We start from the raw sequence: 27,482 nt of genomic DNA, 5'->3' as shown, positions 1-27,482 counted from the left end.
TCTTGGCACGGCGCCTCGCCCAGTTTCTTCCCTCCCAGACTGCGTTTTCATGCTCTTGCAACCCGCACCCAGCACAACAGCGTGCGGTCATTGCTTGAGCTTTTCTTGTGCTGGTAACTCAGCTGCTCCAGTTCCCCAAATAGCCTTCCCGACGCAGCTGAAGTCTAACACCTGGGTGGGAGAGTAGACCCAAAATATTAAGTCAAAAGCTATCTTCACTTGCAGCTATTGACACAGCGAGGACAGGAGCAGCTCGTGGCACCTCAGACTGGTGGATCGGGCACAGACAACCTGCAAGTGCTCCAGAGCGTTTAAGGATTCAGGATGGAGCGAGGGATTATTCAAGGCAGGTGTTTCAGCTCCAAAATGAATACATGCAGCTAAGTCCTCTGCATTTTTCACTCAAGCAGATGTGTGAGCGTATTTCAAGAGAGAGACGTTAGGACACAAATAGAAGTTAGGCAGTAAGACATTTTGAGAGGACGCCTGATCCGACTATTAAAAACAAAGAGTCAAGCACTATGCATTTTCCAACGATGTTTATTTGTTTTCCGTAGCCCACTGACACAGCTGGATCTGGCAATGGAGCAGATTCTTTTTTCCTTAAAGTGTCTATGTGACATGAAGTCAAGGCTAACACTGTAGTCAAAGGCATTCAGAGAGGGCAGCAGCAGAAGCAATGAGAGGTGTTGGGAGGAGGCTGTACAGCAAGGCAAGAGGGGCAGGGAGCACCTTCCTTCCCACCGCCACAGTGGAGACGGTACAGATACGCATATCATCTTTTTGGTTATCTGTACCAAACACAGCACCATGCAATACAATCTGCAGCTGGAAATGGGTGGAGAGCAGGATATGGATAGTTATTGCAGTCTGCTTTTTCAGGAGCTATGTTCCTCGGAAGCGCAGCAGGGAGCAGCCCGGTGAGTAACCAGGCTGTCAGCAGCCGGGACACAAGCTCCCGAGTGGCATTTGCTTGCTGAAGGGAACCACAATTCTCAGGGTGTGACTACTGGGACAGACCTCTCCCTTGGAGCCAGATCCACTCTGCTGCATTTCCAATGGAGTTCAAGTATCTAAAATATCGTGTAAAGAGCCGCCTATCTATTTTCTTCGCAGGAGGTAGACTACCGTGGTGTCTCGACAGGTTAAGGTTCCTTCCCAGGTGCCTTCCCTCCCAGCTCTGGCCCAGACCTGCACCTTCCATGGCGACCCGCTGCCCAGCCTAGCTGAAGGCAGCACTACCTCAAACACAATTTCTCTTCTAAAGAAAGACTGGAAGATTACCTTCTCCTGATCGCACTCTGCCACTAGCAATTCCACCCACCTCCCACCCTCCAGCCCGGGTCCCACCCAGCCCACGGCCCCACGCTGCGTGTGCTGTACAGCTGCACGCAGGCGCAGAGGCTGGGCCGTGGGTACAGGAGGGCGGCACACGCACGGCATCGCTCCCTTTTGCTTTGTTTCACCCAGTCACTGACCTTCCAGCACCTGAATACTCCTCTGCCAAGTGGTTCCTTCACCCCAAGAAATCCGCACAGCAGCACCCAACCCAGAAATCTCCACAGTGGGGGGTGACTCGTGCACCCCGGTTTGCAGCTGGGACCTTTGCTCAGCCCTAGAGACTGAGAGAAAGGCTTTGGAAAGGCGGGCTGGCTCCTGCAGCCAGCACCATGCCCTTGTCTCAGCCAGTTACTGTACAAAATGGACAACACACACACGTTATTTACAGCCTGTTTTTCACATGATGGAGCAGCTCTTGGCTCGGTCTTTCCTGATCTCTGTGTCGTTCAGTAAGTCCGTCCTGCCAGACATCTGTGATGCCCGCTTCAGTCCCCGTTTGGAGTTGCTGCGCTTCAAGTTCTTGTGCACCCTGTTGACCGAGGCAAGTGTGGTCACGTGAAACACATCCCGTACGCTGTTCTCCGAGACCTTGGAGGAGCACTCTGCATAGGCCACTGCCCCAATCTGCCGCGCCAGCGCGCTGCCCTGCGGTCCAGAGAGAGCGGGAGGAAGAGGGAAGAAGGTTAGGACACCAGCGCGCTGCAGGGAGCATCCCTCCACGTCGCCATCAGCCCTGCCGGTGCTGGCAGCCTGTATCAGACACCGCGGCACAGCTGGGAGCGGCTCTCTTAAAACATTTACCCGTCACCTCTGTAAATAAACACAAACGTCTGTGAGAGCACCAGAGGTGAGGGTGGCCTCCCGAGCACACAGTGCTACCGGGCGCTGAACCGGCACAACACGGAGCCAGGCCCAGAGCGCAGCCGCCCCCGTGCTGCACCACAGAGACTGGGTGTCCAGGCCAGCCCGGAGACACTGCTGGGTCCACGGGTGGCCACAGCAGCCGGGCAGCAGACCCTCAGCCCCCCCCCGACTGTGGTTTGCCCTCCCCACCCCACCCCGGGCAGCGTTGCCCCAACACAGAACCCGAGCAGGAGAGGCAGTCATAGCAGAAAGAGTTGCACTGAACTAGGAGATGCAGAAGCACGACACTCCCCTTTAGCCAGTCCAACCTGTCAAATCAGGCATCTCCACCACCTTTGAGGAAAGACTTTTCAGCTCCTAACCAGGAGGCTGTTCACCGGAGCATCAGGAATAAGTCAAGGTCTGCCAGAGCTGGGGAAAAGAGTGCCGTAAGCATGAGCAGCTCAGAATCCATGAGCCAAGATCAAACCAGCTTCAGACCGAGACCTGGCCACAGTGGGTCATTTGCTGCTGAGCTTCCTTGTACTAGTAGTCCTGCAGAAAAGTCCCTGCCTCACCTCGCCGAGCCCTGCGGGGACGGCTGCTAAACACACACCTGCTCGTGCGTCACGGGGATGAGGCGCTGCTTGGAAAGCTCCCGGAGCGTGTTTAAGTCCGTCCGCATGTCCAGCTTGCAGCCGACCAGCACGATCTTCGCGTTGGGGCAGAACTCCTGAGTTTCCCCTTGCCACTGCAGAGGAGACAAGAGGGAGAAGGTGCTCGGGGGCTGCTGGTGGACGAGACACATCAAGGGGCTCAGTGGCACCTCCGCGTCAAGTTAATTTTGGCAGCAGGCAGCCTGAAAAAGGGTCAAGGTTGGAACAACAAAGGCAATCGCGGGGTCTCAGCTCACCGCTCCCGGCCCCTTTCCAACCAGGCCAAGAGCCCTGTCCAAGAACCCCCAGCCCTGGGAGGAAGGACAGGCCAGGCGAGTCACGCCACCCGTTCCTACCGTCCAGCACCATCCAGCCAAACGTCTCCATGCCCCACTGCCACGGCAGAGCCCACGAGTCTGGTCCATAGCTTCTCCCGCTCCCACCAGCAAGCGGCACGTCCCTCTCCCACCGAGGAACGACGGCTGCGGCAGACCCGGGGTCCCAGCACCTCCTGGCCATCAGCACGTGATGCCAAGCTGCCCTGGCCTGGCTCGTCTCCGCACAGGACTCGGGAGTGGAGCAGTCAGGGAACCAGGACTGCTGCTGGCAGCCACCACAACACCGCTTTGAGGTCTCTTGCCTGGGACCCGCAGTGCCTGGTGCCAGCACCAAGGCCGGTTTTGGCCCCGCCGCAGCCTGCGTGCCCAGATTTCAGGACGAGGGGAGGGGTCACGGGCGATGGTGGCCCCCACATCAGCAGGGGCTCTCGGTGAGGACGCAGGCCGGGAGCGGCTCTGGAGACTGTGCTGAAGACGGGAAACACGGGGACAGCCGGCTCTCGGTGTTCTGACTGTAACACGAGGCTCGAATTGGATCGGGTTTGGAAAGCAGACTTCAGAGGCCAAGACCGTACACTCTGGTGTGGACAGCGTTTCCCAACGGGGGTCACAGCTGTTCAGAGACTGATTAGCTCATCAGGGCACCTTAATGACTGCCCCAGGCAAGGATGGGAATGCTCCGAGTACCTCTCCAGTAACATTATGCTCGCTTGTTCCAGAAATGCCCTGCAAACCTGCTAAACCCAAGCTGTGGTACCCTGTGCTCAGCCACAGGAGACCGCTCCTGGGTATGACCGTGGAGAAATAACGACCACACAGTCTGGTGCACACATCTGGGACTCTGAAGGTCAACCTCACTGGGTCTTTTGAACCACGGGGAGCTCTTTGCACAGCACACTCGTTATTTATTTATTATTGGGAGCCACATGTTAAAGACATTAAGACCTTCAGAGCGTAGCTACAGCCAGGGAAATAAAGAATTGAAGCAATGGGAGGAGAAGGCCAGGGCAAACATCCACCTTCTTCGCACTAACGGTCCCTTTCAGAGCTCTGAAAATGAATGCCCAATGTGCAGCTAAGTGTCCGCAGCAGTAAATAAAACCATCGCCTGTGACCTCCCCCAGGGGAGACCCGTACAGCCCCATCAGCGTGTCAACACCCTGGTTACTTATCTAATGTTTCTGAAGGAGGAGGCAGATGATAAGGTGAGATTAACCCTGGCAAAAGATGTCACTTGGAATGAGCATATACCGTAGGCGATTAGAAGAGGAAAGAAAACCACCCCACAACCCAGTGTCCATAACCTGGGGGGGAAAGGAAGTGCCAAGAAGCACCCAAGTTTCATTGAACCAGTATCAGACCAAAGCAACTGCAAAATACGGAAAAGCCTTATTTTCCACCAGGAGATGGGGCCAAGTATCTTCACCATGAACCCACCCTTCCCTGCTGCCAGGGACGTTTGTCCACCAAGGACTCACACACATCCCCAGCACCTGGGCAGCACACCGGGCTGCACAGCTTCTGGGAGATTTCTGGGGCCACAGCCACACAACGTCAACGGCTGACGCACCCGCCGTAGGAGGATGGTGCAGTTCTTCTGGAGCTGGAACTCAAGCACCCTAATTTACCTGAAGGATGAAAATCCTCGAAGGGATTGAGCTGTAGGGTCTGTTCTTAGCAGGCAGAGGTCATGGCTGTCTGCAATGACATAGGGATCCCCGGTCTACGGCGAGAGGTGCGACCCTCTGCTCACACGAGTGACACCTTAGGGAGCCTAAGGTTTGCTGCGCAATCGAGACCTGACAGAATGAAGGCACCGCCCCGTGAAAACCTGCTTTGTATGAAATGAAGAGCTGCTTGTTTGCATTCCCTCAGATGGCTCCTTCCCTTCAACCGTACACGCTGTACAGGCAGCCCAGGCATCAGAAGGGCAGCAATAAGGAAGATTTCCTCTGCTGAATTAGCATTTTTGCCTGAGGCTTGAATAGGTTATTTTCCTTATTCGCCTGATATCAAAAGCTAAAACCCATTTCAACTTCATGGTATCTTAGGAATTTTCCTCACCTCCATAGGCTGCAAGCCTGCACCAAAGGAAACAAGGCATCTACTCAGAGGCACTTAAGAAATCCCCTGTGATTTAGGGTTTATTTTAAGTCACCGTATCAAAAAGACGTTGCCTAACAGTACTCAAAGCATCTGCGAGGCTGCACAGGGAAGACCTTGCACTGAGCAGTGTGGACTCACATGAAGAGTGCGCAGACACACATAAATAAATCCCAACCCCAGCTAATTATCGATGGGTTTGCACCTCATTAAGGTCTAAGTGATTTGCTTGCATTATTATTCTGCTGACTCCCAAGCTGAGCAGTGAATTCTTTCAGTCCACACGAAACACGCCTCCCTCCACCCAGCACACTTGGTACCCGGGACCCGCTTTGGAAATGAACACTGAGCCATTGACCGAGTTATCTGAAGGGTCTTTGTCCCCTCACCAGGACACTTCTGAGACACAGGCCCCGCTTCTCAGCCCTCCCAGAAGCTGAGTAAGAGGCACTTGCTTCAGCACAACGTTGGGCAAAATGCGGAGAGGCCAAGAGGGCAGTCGGTACAATGCGACTTGTTCAGACAGTGGCCAGTCCAGCCCCGGCAGCCCGGGGCTCGCTGGGGCAAACAGCAACAGGAATCACCATTCTGTAGTGCTTTTCACGCCTCGGTGTCTCAGAGAGCTTCACAAACGAGATGTCAGCCAAGACAGGATGCAGCCGCCAGCGAGCTCTCTGCAGCTTTGCTGCGCAGCGGTGAGAGCTCCCTGCATCTCACGGAGGGAAGCTGGGAAGGGGCAGGACCGAGGGATGCAAGTGGCCAGGAGGGCATTTACCCTCTCCCCTGAGCAGCGTCCTGAGCTGCTGGACTTCATGCCATCTCGGAGGAAAGCCTCGCATGGGAACCTCTCCCTGCCACCTACTCCTCCCGAGCGTGGCAGGCAGGGACGTGCTGCGAAGCCAGCCTGCGGTGCTCCGCAGCGGATCCCCAGCCCCGTGGGGCTCTCCGGGACCTGTCAGACCTGCCAGCTGGAAACGTCTGCTTTGCTGAAAGACGCTAACCTGCAGGTAGAAAACTCTGGGCTGTTAACGCAGAGCATGGAGACAGTCAGCTCTGCCAGGGCAGACGGTGTTCGGGGCCCTGCGTCCAGTCCAGTGGCATGGTGCCATTTCATTTTATTCATTCACGGACTTGAAATTCAGCGCCACAGCTCATTATTCTTGTTGTTCAAGCTATAGGGAACTGGTTGCTGTCTGTCTGACTGTGCAGATGCTGAACTGAGGGGACGGCCAAAAAGCTGAGCTCTCTACTTGCATGGAAGCAGGCACCAGGGGCCATTTCTCAACTGCGGCAAGTAATCCGTAGCACACTCACTGGTGGTTATGCTAACAAGAGATGCGCGACGCTTTCCAAGGCCTTCGTGAAAAACAGAACAGATGCCCTACATTTCTCTCTGTCCCCACATTTGTATGTGTGCATACACACCGACACCCCCCCCACACACATGCTGCAAGCTACCATGAGCTACACCATTCACTGGGCTCCTTTCAAATGGAAATATCTTGCTTTCCGCACAGAACACGTAGGGATCGGCAGCAGCCAACCGTCCTCATCTGAGCACAAAAACTCCAGCCAAGGCTTGGCCACGGAGCCAGAGCTTTTAGCCCTGATGACAGTCTCGGGGAGCAGGGACCCCAGGGCGGCTCCACGTGCTGCTGCAGAGGACCCACCTCGCCAGCCAGAAGGCACGCCGGGCACCCACCTTCTTGAGCACACTGTCCAGGGTCTCCGGGCGACTGATGTCAAAGCAGATGAGCACAGCATCCGAGTCAGGGTAGGCCAAGGGACGAACGTTATCGTAATACGCTGAGCCTGCAGAGAGGAGCAGGAGGAAGAGCGGTGAGCAGAAGGTCTCATCCCACCAACTGCCTGTTACCCGAACGGGCAGGCCAGGACCCCCAGCCCTCTGCCAAGCAGAGAGATCTTTAATTCCAGTACGAACTGGAGACATCTCCACAGGATGCAAACTGTCTCTGTCAGAGATAAAGGCTGTTGACCCAAACTTCTGACCAGACACCATTAGGTTCAGCAGTTCGGTTCGCAGAGGATTTGGTCCCTTTGTTTAGGCGTTGAAGTCAGAGGTTTCGTCCTTGTGCTCTTACATTTATCCCTTTGCAGAGTGGAAAATAAAGGCAAGTTTTGCATCCCTCTCCCTCCTAGTAAGCATCTGGCGAGCAAGAGGCAGCGGAGCTGTGCTGCTGGGGCATGCTGGCTCGCTGCAGAAAAGGGAGCTTGGAAGGGCTGCGGTACCGTAGAGCAGCACATCCCTCTCCACCACTCGTGTACGTATCCTACTACTTGTCATGCAGTTGCTCTATCACCGACGGTGGAAAGGTGTGCCTGAGAGAAGACAGGGAACGCTGCTACTATTTCGTATCCTTCTCTTGCTATCTTTACACAGGAGAGCTTGCTCACATAGATTGTGAGAATTTAAGACAGGTTAAAAAAAAGCATTGCCTTTTGCTCTGGATTTCTGCTGGAAAAAGTCAAACGGATTCTTTTTGGTTCGTAAAAGATGTGACAGGATTTAGTGAGCAAGCTATAAATTGGAGGGGATGATTCCGTATTCTGCAGGATTTCTCAGTGAGCAGGCAGAGCGCCCAGCCTGAATCCTGCGCAGCTTCTGCCGCGCACACGCGCGCGCGTGCACGCGCACCTTCGATGCAAATTTCAGGCATTAAAGTCATTGTCCCGTAATGTTTTTATTTGAAGCGCATTCTGCGTGCAATTGTAGATGCCTCAGTAAACAGTAATGGAGCGATCAGCTCATTGCTACTTAAAGACACTGTTTCGGTTTTATATTTGGCTTTGCAATGGCTCAAACTTCCTGGAGGGATGAGAAGCAGATGTTTATTTATGAAAAGGGGAAGCAGAGACACCAGAGTCCTTGTTGAATCTGCCTCCTCGGAAAGAAGGATCGCCCACCCCGAGGCCGAGGAAACCGGACGTGCTTCCTGCCGTGGCCCCTCAGGACACCCGGACCGGCACTTTCCCACCCTGGGAGGAGGGTGGAGCACCCAGCCCGGGTGTCAGGTGGCTTCTTGATAAAGTTCAGCACCTGATGAATTATGGATGATGGCAGCTTATGTTTCCGGCAGGATGGGAATCTGCCTGGGATAAGCGTTGAGAGGAGAATGGGCCGATTCTCCGCAGGGGCTCTGACCCTGGCTCTTGGCTGCGTGGGGGCTCACAACTGCTGTACAGCACAGAGCGGGGCGCAGCCCCTCCAGCACAGCTCGGCATGCCAGGAGCTCTGCCAACACCCCACATCCCTCCGCAAGACCCAGCCAGGAGAGCAGACCTGGCCACAACCGCTCCTTCCTCTGCCCAGAGCCCACGCGGGGCAGGCTGCGGGCTGAGATTTTGTCTTCCCAACCCCTGCCCGGCTCCAGAGACTGGCCACCCGCTCTCCCCTTGACACCAACTCACGGCAAGATACCAACACCAGCCACCGCTGGGACCTCCACAGCGCAGCGCTCAGGGCACGCTCCAACCGACAGAGCCCCAGCCGTGCCCACGCAGCCCCCACCGCTCTCGTGGAGCCTGGGGCGGGCACCCTGGGGTTCCACGCACATTTGCATTCACAGCAAAATCGGCTACAGGTATCTCCGGCTTTTACAGCCAGCCATGTTGCTGCCAGCCCACAGGAGCAAAGGCACCTGCACCCCCTGCTCCCATCCGGGAGAGAAGCCGTAGCCCAGGTCTCTGTCCGTGCAAAGAGAAGCAGTTGGGATCTAACACGGAAAAAACCAGACCCTGGTCTCTGCAGAGCCCAGCCCTCTTCCCAGAGGGAAAGTCACGTTCCCTGCATGGAAAGGGTCCAGCCCCTGCGGTGCCTCGGCCAGCTCTGGGGACAGGCTGGTGCACAGGGAGCCAGGGTGACTCTGCGTCGTCCCAGGCGTGGAGATTTCTGACCTCGCTTCAGGCTCAGGCTGCTTCAGTTCATGACTGGCAGAGCTGGCACCAGTGAACCGCTCCCTCCCACGCTCCTGCAGCAGCAAGGTGACCCAGTTCCCGCTGAGGACGAGGCCGCTTTCGAAGGCGGCACCAAGCTCAGCAGCGCCAAGCTCCCCTTTGAACCAAGTTTTCAGTCTCGTGCCTGGTGCGGGTTTACCGGATGAGACGTGAGATCCAGCACTGATCTGCACGCTTGGATTTGCTGCGTCCTTTAGCCGAGCCATGCCCTCTCCCCCGTGCACATAAGGCTATCTGCCTCCGGACAGGGGCCCCCAGAACACGCTGGGGGAAAGCGTTCCCACACACATCCTCTCCCTGCAGCTCTGCAGCTTTACATAAACACTGCAGATAAATCTGCCCCCTCCCAGCCCAGGAATGCTCCTTTTGTAGAGGTGGTTTTGGCTCCGTTCAGCGCAGACATTGCCACAGCAAACTGTATCATAGCAACCTGCTGCTCCCCTCCAGCAGCCAGCCAGCTCCTCGGCGGAGAGCCTGCAGCGCCGGCACGCAGCAGAGCACGGCCCCTCGGTTATCCCGCAGAACCACCACCGTCCCCACCCTGGTGCCAGGAGTGGTGCTCTCACCACCTGGGACCACGGAGGGAAAGACCCCCGTGCTGGTGGGAGCTGCTGAGGGAAGGGATGCACTAGGTCGAGAACGTCATTTTCTTAATGACATCAAAATTGCCTTCGTGTTCATTAACTTTCTGCTCCAACTAAGCGCAGGAGCAGCCGCTGGAACCTTCACTGGTAGTTCAACTCACCAGCTGCTCTGGCAGCAGGTAACAGCCAGCGCTCATGGTCTCGGCAGCAGAAGCCTCTGCCCCACCGCAGGAGACTGATGGAGACCGATGGTCAGTGCTGCCCAGCAGAGCAGGAGAGCTGCTGGCCTCCAAACTTAGGTAATCTCCACTTTTATTTGGAGAGGTCTCGACTGAATCAGGAAATTCTGTTTGGGGGATTGTTAATCTAGTTTTTGCATCTATTACTTTTTCGTTGAGTACGATAATTAAAAAAACCCTCCAAAACACAAAAACCTCAGTTCCCTCAACTCCAGGTCTTCAGTTTTATTGATTCTGAGCACTCGACACCTTTCAGATCCTCCAGCAAGACACCCCAGAGACCCGGTGTCTGGCATTTCCGAACACCCCCCCACACACACACATACACACACCCCCCCCCAAGGCTTGTGTGCCTGCAGCTCCAGCCTTCCTTTACTGCCTGAGTCATTCTCCCACTTGGCACCCAGGTTTGCAAGAAACAGGACCTATGCGCATCTGTTCGTGATTATAGAGAGAAAATTGGAGCAAGCCAAAAAGCAGCTTAAAAATAAAATCCATGCGGTTGTTGTCTGCAATTCAGAGGCGGATAGAGCCATGAGTAGCTCCTCTGTCTTATCAGCTGGCAGCCCCTCGAAATGCCCGGCACTGAGACTCAGAGATGCCGCTCTCGGGCAGGGGACTGAAATGTGCTGTTTCACCTCTACCAACATAGTGTTCATCTTCATTTGTTCCTTATTAGCTGTTCTGAGAGATAATGAGCCTCCTCACGTGGGCACCCTCCGTCCAACAATAGCACATTACAAACCAGGAAAGCAAATACGCATGCAGAGCCATGAGCTGCTCTGCAAGGGGCTCCGGCAACCCCAGCCAGCTCTGGCTTGAAACAGAGACGAACGCTGCCAAGACCTAAATTTTTCAGCATCGCACTTGTCTCGGAGGGCTCACTGTAAACTCTCCCCACAGAGCCAGCAACGCTGCGACACATGCTGCTTTCTGCAGGGACGGCCAAGAACATCCTTCCCAGAATGAAGCAGAAATTCATCCCAGCTTTCTGGAGTGCTGCATCGACAAGCCCGAAGAGCTTCGGGTTACCTCCCCACGCAGCAGCGCCAGAGGAGCAGCAGCCTTTAGAGACTACAGAGGATGTCTCTCTGCTAGACAAATCCCACCAGCAGTTCAGCCAAGCCTTGGTCCAGAGGACAAAGCTGTCAAAGCAGGACCAAGGTGCAGCTGTCTCAGCATCCTCTCCCCACGCGCGGCAAGAAGCCCATACCACCTCTCAGCCAGCATCGGACGCGAGGACACTATCCCCTCCACTGCCGTGGGTCCAAATCACCCTTCATGGAGCTTCACAAGCCGCGCGGCCCTCCAGCGCTTCCCAAAACGGGAGCTCAAACCCTTCGGAGCTGCTGTGTACCAGCACACGCGCTCAGCGTTTCCTGAGATTAAGCAGGGGGTTCTGGAGCTGAATTCACAGCTCCAAGTTGCTTTTTGTTGCAGATAAATTTATCTGAGCAACTGCTTACTAGAGGCAAAGGCCCTTTGTGCAGAGGCATGGCTCTGAGCCCCCTTCTTTCCTCCCCGGGCCAGGCAGGGATTCCTCCGCCCAGCTGCAGCAGAGGTCTGGCGTGGGAGCAGGACGCTCGTGTTCAATCGCCGCACGCTTCCCCCACGTGAGCGCTGCAGACCCGGTTAATATTACATGAGGTGCCAGGGAACGTAACGGCTTTCATGATTAGTCGTTCCTCTGCCAGGGCAGATGATGATGAAGGTGTTAATAATAACAATAGTATATTTTATTTATAGCACACCTTAAAACGAAATCTCTGTACAATTCACAGGCGTGCTGGGCAGGGAACAACCCACCCGGCTGCTCCTGGATCGAACTGCAGCGGTGCGGAAAGCGGCGGCCGGGGAAGGGGACGGCGACAGCCCAGGCAGCTTCTGGCCCTGCCAGCTGGGTGCCCCCCACCCCTGCCCCTCACCCAGCTCCTCAGGGTGCTGCTTTAAAGGGGCTCTCCCAATGCAGGCAACCATTTGCATGAGAAAGGCACGGCATCCTCTGCTACAGCCCGGCTATTGTCTCCTCCCAGGGCCCACCAAGGGGAAAGCATAAAAATGCTGGATTGAAAACCTGGCCCTGAATGAAAGGCCAGAAGTGGCAGCTGTCCCAGACACCCCCGAACAGAGGCGAGGCCGGTCCCCATGGTGAGCCCGCAAAAATCCCGGCTGGTTTTTCTGAGACATCCAGGACACTCCAGAGCTGCCATTTCCTCGGCAGATGCAACAAGAGGACACGGAGTCACCCTAAAATATTTCCCGCTGCTGGAAAAGGGGAAATCAGCCCAGAGAAACAATGGCAGAGTTTACGGTGGAGGGCGATGAGGAATTCAGCCTCAGGGAACACTGAAGGGCAGCAGTTAAACAGCCCCAAAGGTCATGCCCAGCCCCTTTATCCTACTGGGGACAGACTAGGAAGGAAATTTTTCTTCCGTGGTCCTTTGACTCAACTCAGCTCGACCACACAACGGCCCAGCCAGCACCTGTGGGAACGGGCAGATCACGGACCTGGCAGAGGAGCTCCCCGACTGCGTGCGCAACAGGCTCGGGTCTCCGTTTGCGAAGATGAAGCCACCTGCGCTCGCAAAACACGTCACTCGTGTTCACTGCAGCCACCGAGCCCACGGCCACCTCCACCTCCCGCGTGGCCCGCAGCACAGCTCCAGCGTTGGTCTCCCTGGGGTTTCTGCAGGTGCATCCTGCTCAACACGACACCCCAAGACATCTCCTCCTGCAAGGTTGGAGCCCAGGAGCTGGCTCTCAGAGCCCAGGAACAGGCATCTCCACAACAAAGGGCTTCTCAGAGACAATCCCTCGCTTAGGAGGAACAACGAGCATGGTAAACTCTGCAGACACGGGTCCCTGCCTTGATTTTAGTTGCCTTTATAAAGGCAGAAGGCACTGTTTGAAGAGCAATAGTTCAGTGTGCCTGGCATACAACAGACCGGAATATGCCAGTGCCTTCCTCACTCCCCGTATCGTTAGCGCTGATGGGCTTTATAAACAGGAGATCAGGAAATTAGCCATTGCAGCCTCCCAAACTGCAATAGCTGCACATGGGGGGAGACAACGATCTCAACCATCGCGAGTTCAGAGAGCAGCTTCATCCTCCCAGTGTGAAATCAGACCCTCTCTCCCGAAAGAAAATCAAAGGGTTTTTTTGTTGTCGTTTGAAGATTGATAAACTGCAGCAATATTCCTGAGCACCCTGCAGGTCCCCGCTCAGCTGGGGCTCAGAGACAGGTTAAGGATCCCTGCCCCTGCCTGGCTGATTATTGTCTGCAAGGGGAGGATAACGCATATCCCACTGATACAAAAAACGTGTTTCGGACATTAATACAGCGCTTATTAGAGTCCAGCCCAGAAGAGTGACAAGTGGCAGAGACAGGAATTAAAGCACTGGGGACAGACTCGGAGACACCGGTAGCGATGGACTCTGGCAGTACCGTGCTCTGAAGCCCAGACCCGACAACGCCAGGGTCACAATTAGGAAAGAAGCAGCAATTAGTGACATTAGAGATTAAAGTAAGTGGCAGTAAGAGCAAAGCAGACCTGGCGACATAGTGTCAAGCAGAGCCACCGTCGTGCCAAGTTCCACCCCGCAGCAAAGACCTGGCTGTCCACGTGCGAAAGGCCAGGCTGACACAAACACCTACGCTACCCCTGCCAGCACCGAGGTGCCCCGTGCTGCTCGGGGTTCCCTGGCTCTGCCCACAGCTACAGCCCAGCCAGGCAAAGCCGGCCGCGGACTCTCTCTGAGAGGCCATCTCCACCACAACCCAAGGGGCAGAGCTTTTACCAGCGCATCCCCTGCATCTTCCCACCGAAACCCCTCCGATGGCAGGCTTTGCCCCTAAAGGAGATCCCACCATCCTTACAGGCAAGGCCTCAGGAAGGTTTTACCCAAGTGAAGGTCAGAATTTGTTCTTCAGAAGTTAGGGTATGACAGAACCTCACGGTGGGGAGGGCCCCAACTCTCCGACCCTGACAGGCAGCAAGGTCAGGGTCAGAGAGATATCTTGAAATGACACAATGCCCTGCCTGCCAGAAAGCGGGCAAAACAAGGAGAGACGAGGCATCCCACCAAAGCTGGAGGGAGACAGAAAGCAGTGGAGGGAACTGCCAGCCACTACTGCAACGACCCCCAGTCCAGCCCTCCAAGGGACATCGAACATGGCATGGCCATCGGCCCCAGGACTTCTACAAGCTTCTCTTAGGCTGGACCATGACGTTTCTCTTGCTTGTGCAACATCATTGCAAACCCCTGAAGTGTAGGAAAGGAGGAAACTGTTCCATGACATGGAACAAGCAATCATCCAGAAAGTGCGTGACCGAAACAACAGCTAATCAGCTCGGACAATTAACCTCTGCTCCTAATTCTTATGATGCACGTACAAAAATGAGTAAACTACTGAACAGCCCAGCTGGCATACCTTCAGGACAGACACAATCAGGATGAAGGGAACGGTATTTGCACGGGCTGAGGTGGCATTTCTGGGCCCCTCTCCAGATCTTATTACTGGAAACCTGTCACTCGGGAGGAGGCTGTTCCGCTGGATTTACCGGCAGAGGAATCCGCAGCTCAGGCAGGCACAAGGTGGTTCTGCCTTACCCAGATCCTGTGCCCCGTCTCACACATGCAGCTCACAGAGGTTCAGAGGAGCTTGCTCAGATGCAAACCTCACTCTAGCAATTGGGAGGAAGCTCTGGAAGCTTCTTGTAGAAGTCCCTGCTGGCATCTCCGGGCGAGCATCGCTGAGTGTCTGGGCTGGGGCTGCAGAGGCAGCGTGAGGAGCTCGCCCAGGCTTCTCACAAGCACGCTGGAAATCACGCCTGTGGCAGCTGACAAGGGAGATAAATGGGAGCCAGAAGTCCCTTCCTGGCACTCTTGCCATGTCACAAGGGCGGTTGGCATCGCCACAACCCGCCTGTCATCCTTTCTACGGGGTACAACAAGGACTAGGAGTGGCAACAGGTTCCCACAGCACAGCCAGCACGCGCCCTGGCTTTGGGGAACGCGTCCGAGCGCTGAACGAACACAATTATCTTTATGCAATGTTGCACATTTCAGGTTTGCCGTGCATAAGCAGCAGATCCCTCCCTGACTGCTCAGCTACCAGATAAGGTTTATCCCCAGAGGGTGGATGGGCCTGTATGCTTGTGAAGTTTAATCAAGCGGAGATTTTATCTTCAGATTCTGGGGCAAAAGGAAAGCTCCATCCGTGCTCTCACTGCACGCACGGGCTCGGTGCGCACGCCAACTGGCTTCTTCAGAGCTCTCCATTCCCAACAGCCGTCCCAAAACACCCCGGCACTGTTCAGTGGGGCGAGAGGGGTGTCCTTGGCACCATGCTGGGTGAGGCCTGTTAGAAAGGCAAGCCATGACAGGCAGGGGACGGGGTGTGACTGCCCCGCTCCAGGGAGTTTCTGCAGGTCTGTTTATGTGACCGCCTGGATAAGGAGCTTTCCGCTTGCCCCAAATGTGCGTTAAAGCGGCGTTAAAGTGGCATCAGGAGGTGCCACAGAGCAGGCAGAAGAAGCAGGGAGAGCAGAGCAGTGCTGTCCTTGCCCACAGGAGAGAGAGGAGATCACCTCCGTGCTGTGGGAAAGGGGTCTGCATCGGAGCGGGGAACAGACCCACCCCACAGAAAGCCCTTCCTTGCCTAAGAGGTCGCAGCAGGCAACAAGGTCAGCCGGTTGTCGCTAAAGGCACCGTTCCTCAGCACCCGCCCCGTGACTCCCAGGACACCCCACAGTCCCGCAGAGGCTGAGCCTCCCTGCTCTGTAGGGGAGAAAGGACGGGTGCTGCCACAGGGCACGCTGCCCTTGCTGCAGGGACGTGCAGGAGAAGCACCCTCCATCCCTGAGCCACGCAGCATCGCAGCACCCCCACAGCACACCCAGTCCAGCGAGACAATCCTCCCAGGGACTGTCATGTCATGTCATGTCATGTCTTCTCAGGTCCATCCTCCACCCACTCCAGCATAAGCATTTCTGCTGCTGTTTCTGCTGCAACTCTTTAAACTTCAGTCCGACTGGTTACTGACCTGCCTGAGAATGTGACCCAGCTGCACATATTTTTAGGCTTAACTACGTATTTGTGCTGAGGCAGAACACAAGTATGCTGGTTTCAGGCTCCCAGCCTCAACAGGGAGCATGGGAGGAGCTATTTCGGTATGGAAAGGGCAGCTCCACATTTTTTCTCTGCCTCAGAGTGCAAGTGGCATTGAACTCTTCCCAAGACAGAACTTGCTCTTGCACTTTGGAAGAGGCAGCCATGGCAATCCCAGAGCCGCACGCTGGGAATCCGGGCACAGCCAGCCTCAGCATCCATGGAGATGCCGTCGCGAAACTCGGCCCCTTTCAGCGCTCTAATCTCATCAACATTCCTCGGTAGTTCCCCCAAAGAAGGATCTGTTATCGCAGCCCGTAGGTTCCCACACAGGCCATACCAATGCAGACTGCTGAGTACAGGCAAAGAGGGAGGCGGAGGGGGATTTGCAAGTCACAATGTTATTCTTGTCTTGAAAGCACATCTGCTTAAGAGACAGAAGCCCCGGCGAAGGACTGTCAGCCGTGCAACTCCCCTGTTGCGAGCTGCAGCGCACCGGGGGGGTAAAGCGTGGCTGCTGAACCCGTGGCCGCTGATCTCTGCAACGTCCAGGTTACGGTAGACACTGCAGCTCTCAGCGGCAGTGCATCGTGCTGGTCCACAAAGGACAGAAAAATCCTCTCCAGCATCTTTCCAAGACAGCAGCAATCGTGTGCAAGGCACAATGCCAGGCCTGGGCCTCCCCCTGCGCCACTGGCACAGATGCCCCTACCAGAAACGAGCAGCTCTGCTCCGCACCGGGATCTGCATCAGCAAAAGATGCACCGAGCAGATAAATGGCCTCAGGTCACATCACTACAGGCAGAAGACAAGCAGAGTCTCCTGGGTGTGGGGTGTGAACCAGAAGCAAGGAACCGAGCCCAGGCTGCCATGCACAGGGTAGCTTCCTCCTCCTTATTACTGGAAACAAAACAAAAAACCCACCGAGCTACAGGGCAAAGCCTCAGAGCTGCCAGCACTGATGCCGTAGCACCCTGGCCTTGCCGAGGCATCGGGCAGCGGCCTTGCCTGAGCCCGTCCCTCCTCCTGCCGGTACCCAGCGCCAGGGAAGGGGCTCTGCGGGGCCACTGGTGCGGGATGAGCGTTGGGCCAGTCCGGAGTTGTGGGCAGTGGGACCACCGGCAATGCCCGAGTCACCGTGAGAAAGCACCGAGAGCCAGTCCCTGGGAAGAAGGTCAGCCGGCACTGAGCGCTCTCGCCGCCGGAGACCTGCTGAGCACCGCAGCGGCTCAGCTCCAGGTGCAAGAGCTTCCAGAGCGGTGCAGACCCACGGACACTCCCTGATCCCACGGGGAACACAACTATTGCATCGCTGAGGGAAACCTACCTGCCCAGTGCACACCTACTGGTAATTGCACTCCCTTTCACACCTCTGAAGCATGGAACTGAAACTCTCCTACTCTTCGCAAAGCATTGCTAGTAATCACAAAACCATCCACCCTTCCTCCATCTGGCCGCAAGGAAGAAAGCTTTTCCTGACGGATCTGGGGCACCGGCACTGCGGGTCTGGGAGGCACCCAGCCCTTTGGGAACAACACTCCCAAGCCACCAGGCATCCCGTCGAACAGGAGTTTCCCCCCCGCCACGAGATACCGGCACCGTGCAGAGGAGTTGTTTCTGTGCCGAGCACGTTCAGCCAACAGGCAGCAAAGAAAGAATTTGCCAGAATGGGAGCACAAGGAGCAGCAAAGCACCGTGTCCTCCATACAGCTCAGGAGCAGAGGTGCCAGGGCACAGCAGCTCCCCGGAGCCAGAGCCCTGGCCACCCCGTATGGCAGGCAGGCTCCGCACCCCTCCCCTCACACACAAAGATGTCAAACTGCATTTTAATGGAGGCTTTAGAAAAGGGCATGTAGCCCAGGCTTTCAGTGGGACGGGAGGGATGGGACACCCCTGCTGTGCTCTAAAATGGCACCTGAAGCAATTTCACTCTCAGCATGCCCAGGGGGGGTGAGACGAAAACAGAAACAAACACAAAATGAAACCAGCACCTGCACATGATGGACAAGGGTTCAAGCTCAAAGTTGGTTGACTTTTCTCCCTGGTAGGTACCTAGACCTAAGGCACTTCAGACAGTGCGGAGTCCTTGCATTTGCCCTGTCTGAGCAGCACAGATTTCATCCTCATGAAGGATTCTTAGTGCTGGAAACTCTCCAGCCTCAGAAAAACTAATCAATGAACAAAGGGTTAAAAGGCATTTAAAGGAAATCCAAGGTCCCGATACAATTTGGGAGCCATTCAGTTCTCCATCACTTCTGTCCACCCTATGGCAATATTTCTCTAACTAGATTTACTGCCTGCCTGCCAGCTGCTAATGTCATCGCCTGCATTTGCCACTTAGCAGGAGGGGCAAATTCAGCCTGAAAGGCTGCATTTTCCAACACACTTACATCAGCTGGTACTACAAGCCCCAGGGAGCAGACAACATCCCGGTTTGTACCGAGATTATCAACGGGACTTCTGAGCAGCCAGGTAGGCTGTGACCACGCTGGGTCGCAATAAAGGGAGTTTTCCAGGGAGACTGCTCTTGCTCCAACACCCATTGCTGGATGATGCTCAGCTGACCCTGCACAGTTTCCAGAGTCTCTGACCACTTGCACAACTAACTACGGTGGGGGAGATTTAAAAAAAAAAAAAAAAAGAAAAAAAAATCAATAGTCAGCTCCTCTGCCCAGAAATCTTCCGATTTCTGGAGGAGACCTTCAGTTCCAATTACTTATCGAAGAGATGGCAAGTGTTTAAATATAAAGGGCCATCTTGACAGGAGCAGGGGAGCAGTTTCCCAGCACCTCCCTTCTCGCTCTTGCTGGGATGGAATTTATCATGAACAATAAGTCCCTGCATGCGAAGCTGCTTAAAAGAGACGGGAAGCAGCACAGAGACCCGGGAAAGTGCACCGCAGTGCCTGTCATTCTGCATGAGGAGGGCAATTAGCCACTTGATCCCTTCAGCTCAGCTGGCTCAATTCGCTATTGTGCAAAACTTCTTTTATTAAAGCTCCTGTTTACAAATGTCTCCGAAGGGTACTGGAAATTCAACAGCAGCTTGCAGTCTACAGCTAAAAATACCAGTTTGATTACCAGGGAAAATTGCTGTGTATTGCTTTGCAGGACTCTTTCTTGAAGAACTAGCTGCTGTGTATTTCAAATCAAAACCGCAGCAGAAGGGAATTTATCTGGAAAACTATCTAGCAAACTCTATCTACAACAAAGCCATTAAAAAGGTCTTACATTTTTCATAAGGAGAAGGGAGAAAGAATCAGAGTCCATTTCCTCTTGGCTGTAGAGATAAATGTTAGGCAAACTTATATCTTTTGTTAAAAAGAGTAAAAATGAATGTATGACAGCATCGGATGCAGGTATTGGATCCATATATACAGCTTTAAAGACTTTTTACCATGTCCTTTTCTTTTAACATTTGTAAGACAGAAGCCAAACATTCGGCAGAATTCCTAGAAAGCAGAGAATGCATCAAACATGCTGCTGCCCCCTCAAAAGATGGTTTTTCACGTCAAATACAGACACTCGGAGGAAAGCCATTCAGCGCCTAACAAAGATACCCCACCCAGTCCCTTTCGCAGGCTGCAGAAGTCCACGGTTTGGAAACCCCCACAGCCACAGGGGTGGTCAACCCGCGGGCGTATGCACAAGCGTGCCCTGGTGACACGCGGAGTCGGCCACCCCTCACTCCCGGCACACCCCGATGCAGACTCACCCCGTCGGAGCAGCTCCGGGGAACCCTCTGCAGGGAAGGCCCCTGGGTCGACCAGGATGGCATCGCGGTTACCACATCTGAGGGACTTCACGCAGACACGCCAGCCCAGCACCATCCACCATGCAATGACTTCCACATCATAGCCACCATTCTGTGCTTCGAGCACAGCTCCCAGTCAAATGCTGAGAGCCAGCGCTTCATCCATGGCTCCAGCACCAAGAGCTGCCCTAAGAGCCAGCATCCTTGTGGCTCACGGCACGTTTCGTGCAGGCAAAGCAAAAGACCCCTTTTTGTCTCAGGGAATAAAAAGCAGCAAAAGCAAGGTCTCCTGGGTCAGGAAGCTCCAGAGCAGAATCAACAAACACATTTTACACATTAGAGGTAGTCCAAGACTCAGTAAAGCCACTACTCTAGGTAGAGCTGTGCTGATCCTACAGCTGTAATGTGATGAATGTAAAATTACAGCAAGGAATCTGAGTATACAAGAGCAAAGAAAGTCCTAGGTCACGTTTTAATTTACTATTGCTCTTGGACACCAACAGGACCTTCATTTGTGATACGGACTCCAAAAATTACAGGGAAAGAGCATCAGCAAGGCTGTGATGTACATACACTGACAGATCACAGCATTCAGCTGCACCATGTGCACGCAGCAGTCCGAAAAGGTTGTCAGAGGTAAATTAAAAGGTGCGCATGACCTTTGCTGGATGCTAATATTTTTATCAGCTCTGCATCAAGAACTTCACTTGCAACTCGCGCCCCCACAGAAAGACAGCACGAAGTTTGGGAAGGGTCTCGGTGGGCTGGCACAGCTGTGCCTACGGCTTCATGCAGAATCACAACTGAGGGACACAAAGAGGCAAAACCAAATCAAAACAAAACAAAACAAAAACAAAATACCACCACCCAAAGAACCCCAGACGCTCTGTCGCAGTGATGAAAGGACAGCGCATTCCCACAGCGCATTCCTCTCCAAGGTGAGGTCTCCCTTCTCAGGCTGCGCCTTGCCTCCTCCCCGTTCCTCCCCGGCCTCACCTCGCACCCCAGAGCTGGTTTAAGTCGTTTCCCGGCTGCATCCCCGCACGGGCACGGATGGAGCCGCTCTAACGCGAATGCAGCACTTAAAGGCAGCGCAGAGCCGTACCTGGAGACTGCACCAGGCAGGCTGCAGGACGAGAGACCAGACCTGGAAAATCACCCCGGAGCGGCGGCGGGGCTGCCCGGGGGAGCTGCCCGCGACCCGCCCGGCAAGCTGGCGGGCTGCTGGAGAGCCCGGGAGGAGGGGGGGGCGGGCAGCGGCAACCCCGCTGCTCCGGTCCCGGGGATCCGGGGAGGGAGAGACCCTCGGCCGGATGGACGAGCCCGCTCCCGCCGCCCCCCACTCCCCGCGCAGCCCCCGACCCACCTGAGGTATCCCACATGTTGAGCTCGGTGCGCTGCTTGTCGATCTCGAAACTGGCCGTGTAGTTCTCAAAGACGGTGGGCACGTAGTTCTGGGGGGGGGGACGGAGGGGAGAGCAGAGGTGAGCGCAGCCCAGCCCAGCCCGGCCCGGCCCGGCCCGGCCCGGCCGAGCCCAGCCCGCCCGCCGCCCGCCGCCGCCGCACCTCGGGGTAGCAGTCCTTGGCGAAGACGTGCAGCAGCGCCGTCTTGCCGCACTGCGTGTCCCCCACCACCACGATCTTGCAGCGCGCCAGGTGCCCCTCCATGGTGCGGGGCCGCGCAGACCGCGCCGCCGCTTTACCGGGACGGGCCCCGGCCTGGCCGCGCCCCCGGCCCCGACGGCACCAACCAGGCGCGGAGCGGAGCCGGCGCTGGGCAGGGCCGCGCCGCCACGGCCGCCCCCGGCCTCCTCCCGCCGGCCGCGGCCCCGGGAGCCGCCTCCCCCCCACCCCACCCCTCCCCGGCTCCACCGCCCCTTCGGGGCGTCCCTCCTCGGCGGCGGCCGCGGCTCGTCGGGTGGACGCGGCGGGGGCGGGGGGGCGGTCCGTAGCGGAGCCTCCTCCAAGGACCGGGCACCGGGCACCGGCACCCACCGGCACCCGCCCTCCAGCACCGCGCCGCCGAATGCGGGCAGGGCACGGCTCCGGAGCGGCGGGAGAGCACCAGCGGCTGGCGTTCCCTTGCACGGGAGGTGCCCCCCTGCCCACGGGGACCTTCCAGCCCCGGCACTGCTAAAGGAACGGGACTCGTTCCCCTGAGGAATTTGGCAGAAATGGGAAGAGGCGGCATTTTAGCCAGCTCTACGCGAGCGTTAGGAGCCCCGCATCTCCGCTGTCCGTGAGCGAGTTATGTTGGCAACGGCAGGAGACCGGTGCGTCGCCCCAGGCCTGGCTGCGCAGCCTTCTGCAAAGAGAGCAGCGATTCCTGCTTTCCGTTCCTCCCCCAGTACAGACAGGGCATCTATAAATTGGAGGCAGTGATTTTAATTAGCAGAATTATTGAAAAAAAGGAAAGGCTCCTCTACTGCTAAGATTTTGCTGGCCATACTGCAGACAGATTTACTGTAATGGCAAACTTTTGTTTGCCAGAGACAAGCTGTCTGTCACAAAATGCAGTAAAAATAGAGACAATGAAGACAAAGCAAGTCTGAAGAAGTGGAAATTAAAATGTTTTGGCAGTGAAACCGGATTTATTAATGGAATGAGGGGGCAGTTTGTTTTTTGCTGAAATCACAGTCATTTTTCATATATAAATATTGGTGCTGTGCATGAAGTCGGGATGAGTAAAGAACAGAGACATGGTGCCGTACAGCTACCCCGTGGTTTTGAGTGCTGCTTTGCTTTCTGCCGGGTCTGCCTCGGCCAGCATGCGCTTTGGAGAGCCGGCTGCCGGCGCTCCTTTGCGTGGTCATGGGCCACACAGGTCCCACGTCTTGGGATACGCTCCCCGGGCAGGGGACAAGTGCAAGCAGGGCTGAAGGTGTGTCCTTAGCACATCGAGCTGGTCAAACCAGAACTCAGGTGTCCCCTCATCTTATCATCGCATACCAGACGAGACCTCAGAGCTGAGGGAACGGTAGCGCGTAGCTCACGTCCTCACCTGGTCTGACTCCTGCATTATATGGGCCGGGAAACTGCTGCCAGTCAATTCCTCGCTCTGTAGCTTTGCGCCGTATTGCTGCAGCATCCCCGTGCCTCCCAGTCTTGCCTTAAGCAATACGATGAGTAACTGTCACATGCTTGTTTCCTTCCACCTTCCCCAGGGAAAGGAGCTTGTGCGGCACTGTGTCATGTTTCGAGAGCCCTGGAGGGTTTTTTTGCCTTCTTACATGTTTGCGTGTCGCTCAGCGTTTATGTGGAGGAACGGAAGGAACAGTTCGTTGTGCTTGTGACTGTAGGTAAAGAAGTGCTGGGCGGCCATCGGTGTCACCTGGAGCAAGCTGTTCCCCTGGCCAATACCCTTTTTTGCCAAAAGCTTTTCACCATATTTCTCAATAGGAATTAGGTTTTTTGCTTCCACCCAACAGATTATTGTGACCCTGCTTCAGAGGAAGCTGGAAACTTTCTGTAATGAATCCTCAAGAGCCGCATTTGACTTTCCCCGGGGAGGGAAAGCAGCTGAGAGTGCCTTTTGCTCAGTGCCACTTGGGGCACTGTCACCGCTGAGCCTTGTGTCCCATTTGGTGCAATGCACCTTTTGGCAGGCAACACTTGCAAAATATGTTGGGCAACCTACAGTCACGGTGTAAATTTTCAGAGTAGGATGCAGAGGGAGACATGCTGTGACTATCACCAGGAATGGTGAGGCGACAGATGGCTCCCACACATTTGCTCCTGAAAATGCTTCTCCGGTGGCTAGATCCTCCCTTGCTGATCCATGCTCTCGGGGATTTTAATTGCTATTCTGAATTAGCTTTGCTGTGTTCTATTTGTGTTATTTCCTGTACGAAGAAGCCAGAAGACATCCTCAGGACCTGTACTAGGGAAACGTACCTTTACCGAAGGACCCGCAGCCTGAAATCTGGAGCTGGTGACATCTTGTTCTTGTGCCTGCACAGAGCCTCAAAGCCTGGTCCTCTCCAGGCAGTCAGAGGCTCTGGACTTCATTTTAGACGTGATGAAGCAGGTGAATGTAATGAGTGAGGAATCTCACTCGTACGGCCGTGCCCCCTGCGAGATGCACCCACGTACCTAACGAGAGGTGCATGAGTGTCACTCCTGAGGATACGCACAGAGCTCGTGCCCGTCACATTATGCAGTGACACTTTCTCTGGATTTTTATGGTGTGTGCGTTGTTAACTTCGTACCTATCTTTTCTGTGCCATTTTCCGTGGTCTGCAACATCTTATTTCCACTGGTAAGCCTCTAAACTGGGACAGAAATAAGGGTCACGCTTTAATTTCTCATCAGATCTAGTCTTAAGTGTCTTTTTGGACTTGTCAAATATGTGAAAGTGCCAGAAACACGCCAGGCAAAACTGCAGAGTATTGCTAACTGTTAACACTCAGCAGTTAAATCATTCAGTCCCGAATGGTGTGTTATTTGATGGTTTCCCCTAGAAGACGAAGAGGTGGAGAAGCAGTAGAGTTTGAACACATGCAGCAAAAAGATACAAATCAACAGCAATTAGGAAGGTTAAAAGAAAGAGGAAAAAAAAAGCCAGCCAAATCCCCTTTCATGTGTCCAGCCTGTTTACATTCTCTGCTAGAATAATGCTGATCTGACTCACTGCTGGCATTAATGAAGTTTGCACCTCTGGGTGAGCAATTTAATTTATCTCAGCAAGCCGAAGCTCATTATAACAGTCCATAAACACTATCAGATGAAAGCAGCATCCTTCAGCAATCTCGGGGATTAAAGCAAGGAGGCATTCAACTGACAAGGCTTCTGCTGGAAAGACTGCAGTCGGAGCATGTGTGTTACAGGCTGAGGAGGCACAATACCTCAGTTACTGCTGCACATTTCTCTGCGTTGAGAAAGTGATCTGGAGCCTCTGCAACACCCCGAGCGGCTCCCTTTTTACCCCCCCCCCCCCCTCTCTCTCAGAACACCTCTCCCGAGGATTCATCAGGCCCAGCACCAGCTGGAGAGACGTGGGGGGGTCTGGGGGACTCCACAGGTTGGCTGCAGGCTGATGGCTCTCCTGCAGGGAACGAGAGGCTCCTCGGAGGGGCAGGGACTTGCGGCACCGAAGGCGCACAAAGAGGGTCAGGGTGGGAGGAGGAAAACGGCCGAGTCTCTGATTCTGTCCCCTTGGGTGTGGAAACCTCCTTGGCCACACACATCCCCTCCCACGCCGGATCCAGCTACTTGAAATGCAGCTTCCACCGCTGCGCTGGCCTTCCCCTCGCCTTGCTCTGGGTGGAGGCAGTGTGGCACGCACACCGGCATTCCCATCGCGCCCTTTCTGCCAGGGCTGCCAGCGCGGCTGCGGCTCCGGCACACAGTACCGGCTGATGGGGTGATGGAGCGAGCCCAGCTGGACGCTCCCTGGCAGAGGTGCTCGGTGGAAATGGTTTCTCCAGCAGTAGGCATGGTCTCCATCACCTTCATGTTTGAAATCAGTCGTCAGAATGAAATATTTTAACTTTTGCAATTCACGTGGGGAGTGGCGGAGAAGGGGAGGGCAGGGAATGAACAGAAATGAACCCTCGAGACTTCAGTTTCTTTTCCATTTAATTTCAAACGTGAATTGCATATCCCGAACACAAACTGGGACGCAAGACCAGTGGGAAGGTCCCTGCTGGGATCCGATGGATGGGGCTTCCCACGGGGGCTGCTCCAGCTGGGCTGGGTGCCAGTGAGGGCCTCGGGCTCTGCAGCCCCGCTGCTGCGTCTCACTACCACGCTCCCTTTTCCTTGCAAAGCAGTTTACGCGCCTGGGGTGAGCCAGGGGAAGGACAAGCAGCTGGCGCTGTCGGTGCGCAGCAGCGCAGGCACTTGCCGGGAAGCGGGGCCCTTGAGCAGCAGCAGAGTTTTCAGTGGTGCAGAGAAAACCGTCTCCCGTTGCAACGCACGCACCGTGCTACCCGGTCCTGTGTGTCGCGTGGTTACCTCGACCCTCGAAAGCCGCGATGAGCACCCTGAGGGGAAGGTTGTGCGTTTTCAGCGAGGCAAGACATGCTGACCAAATAATCGGCTTCTAATGGGCGCACAGCATGTGGGATGTGCTAAGCCTGTAATTTTGGGACTATAATTGTCCGTAAATTATTGATGCTGTGGTAGAAGGCTGAAGTTAAGGAGAAGGATTCTCATTTCACAGGATTTCTCCAAGGACCGCAGTAGAGAAGGTGCCTGCCTCCAGAGGAGGACATGGTGGGATGCTGGTCCGTGCACACCTGGAAACCAGCCTCACGCCGGCCATGCCACTTGCTGGTGCTGCGCTTCCTCAGCCTCTGCTGTTTGGGTTTGTGGAGGGGAAGATGCTGGAGTGGCCTCAGCCCAGCGCAGGCAATGTTCTTTGTGGGAATGATGCTCTGTGCCGGGAGGATTTTCTTCAGTCTGCTGTCACCGTGAGGAGTGAACTGACGTTCTCTGAGCATCAGTTACCACTTGACAATCACCTCCATTGTCTCTGTGATCAAAACAGCAGCGCAGGGAACTGTGGCTGTGAGTGGCAGGTACGTCGGCGGGGTTGTGTCAGATCTCTTCCACCCGCTGCGCTACCTGTCAAATCTAAATGTAATTTACTGTGATACAGGTATGGTGTCATCAGGAGGCACAGCGTTCCTGGTGTAAAAAATATAGAAGCTTAGCCATAAGAAAATTTATGTTAACTAGAACGCTGCTTAAGGCCTAGAACTGTTTCAAAGCCTATAATTGTGGGAAAGGGGTTTCTAATCAAGGTAATAGGTAATGAAGCTAACTGACCATGGCAATGTGCAATGCTCCTATGTTCCATGTACAGTCCCTACCCAACCGGACAATAGGCCCGGGAATATTAATCTTATGAAGTAAGTTATTATGGACAGGGGTATCCACAGCAAGGATACCGCACATGCCTGCAAGAAGAGGGTCATCCAGCAAACACGGGTGCGCGACCACTGACGACCACCAGAGACCCCTGAGGACCACCGACTCAAATCACTGAGCGTGCGTGACGGGGAGGAGAATATGGAAATGGATTGTAAGAAATGATTATCATAGGACTGCCTTTTCTTGGAAACATAATGAATATGTATATTTTGATTCTGTATAACCTATGTGTTGGTAATCACCTGTATGCACGTTGGGTGGAGCTGTTTCCCCCGTGCATCCAGTGCTGCAATAAAGCAAACCTAGGGTAACACATCTGGTAGACTTCTTTAACACCTGGTACGCCTGATGCAGCTGGGAGATCTCGCCTGCGTCCACCTCCGTGTGCATCCCAACACTTGGCAGACACAGGTGAGGAAAAGGCAGAGCAGAGGCAGAAGGAATCTTTCTTTGAGTTCCTGACAAACCCAGATAGATGTATCGAGGTCATCCCTTGCTGTAGGTCCAGGACACCAAAATATGCAAATATACAGGGGTCTCAGGCAGCCTCCCCGGCTGAGGGCGAGCTTTTGTGGGCTCAGCCCTCCCAGGGTCCATCCTGAGTGAGCCCTGGGACCAAGGCCAAGCTCCCACAGGCTGCGGACTGCTGACCTGCAAACCGT

General features: G+C 55.0%; 1 protein-coding gene across 1 annotated transcript; it reads right to left on the bottom strand.

Annotated features, from left to right (window-relative positions):
- Window positions 1-522: 522 nt before the first annotated feature.
- On the bottom strand, window positions 523-21,766 carry RND2 (Rho family GTPase 2). Its single transcript, XM_054801838.1, has 5 exons — window positions 21,511-21,766; window positions 21,311-21,398; window positions 6,984-7,093; window positions 2,801-2,935; window positions 523-1,986 (listed from the first exon to the last, which is right to left on the bottom strand). Exons 1-5 carry the CDS (start codon window positions 21,610-21,612, stop codon window positions 1,738-1,740), a joined length of 684 nt encoding a protein of 227 aa, XP_054657813.1. The 5' UTR covers window positions 21,613-21,766; the 3' UTR covers window positions 523-1,737.
- Between the last annotated feature and the right edge of the window lie 5,716 nt (window positions 21,767-27,482).

The sequence above is a fragment of the Grus americana genome, chromosome 22 (assembly GCF_028858705.1).
Source record: "Grus americana isolate bGruAme1 chromosome 22, bGruAme1.mat, whole genome shotgun sequence".
NCBI classification, from domain to species: domain Eukaryota; kingdom Metazoa; phylum Chordata; class Aves; order Gruiformes; family Gruidae; genus Grus; species Grus americana.
This window is presented reverse-complemented; position numbering and strand designations above follow the sequence as displayed.

What these genes read in the sequence shown, in the direction of transcription:
- RND2 (XM_054801838.1), bottom strand. Translation starts at nt 21,612, where the DNA reads ATGGAGGGGCACCTGGCGCGCTGCAAGATCGTGGTGGTGGGGGACACG. An exon ending in CAACATGTGGGATACCTCAG is followed by an intron (nt 7,094 to 21,310) that starts GTGGGTCGGGGG and finishes TCCTCTCTGCAG; the next exon opens with GCTCAGCGTATTACGATAAC. An exon ending in TCCCCGTGACGCACGAGCAG is followed by an intron (nt 1,987 to 2,800) that starts GTGTGTGTTTAG and finishes TCTGGACCGCAG; the next exon opens with GGCAGCGCGCTGGCGCGGCA.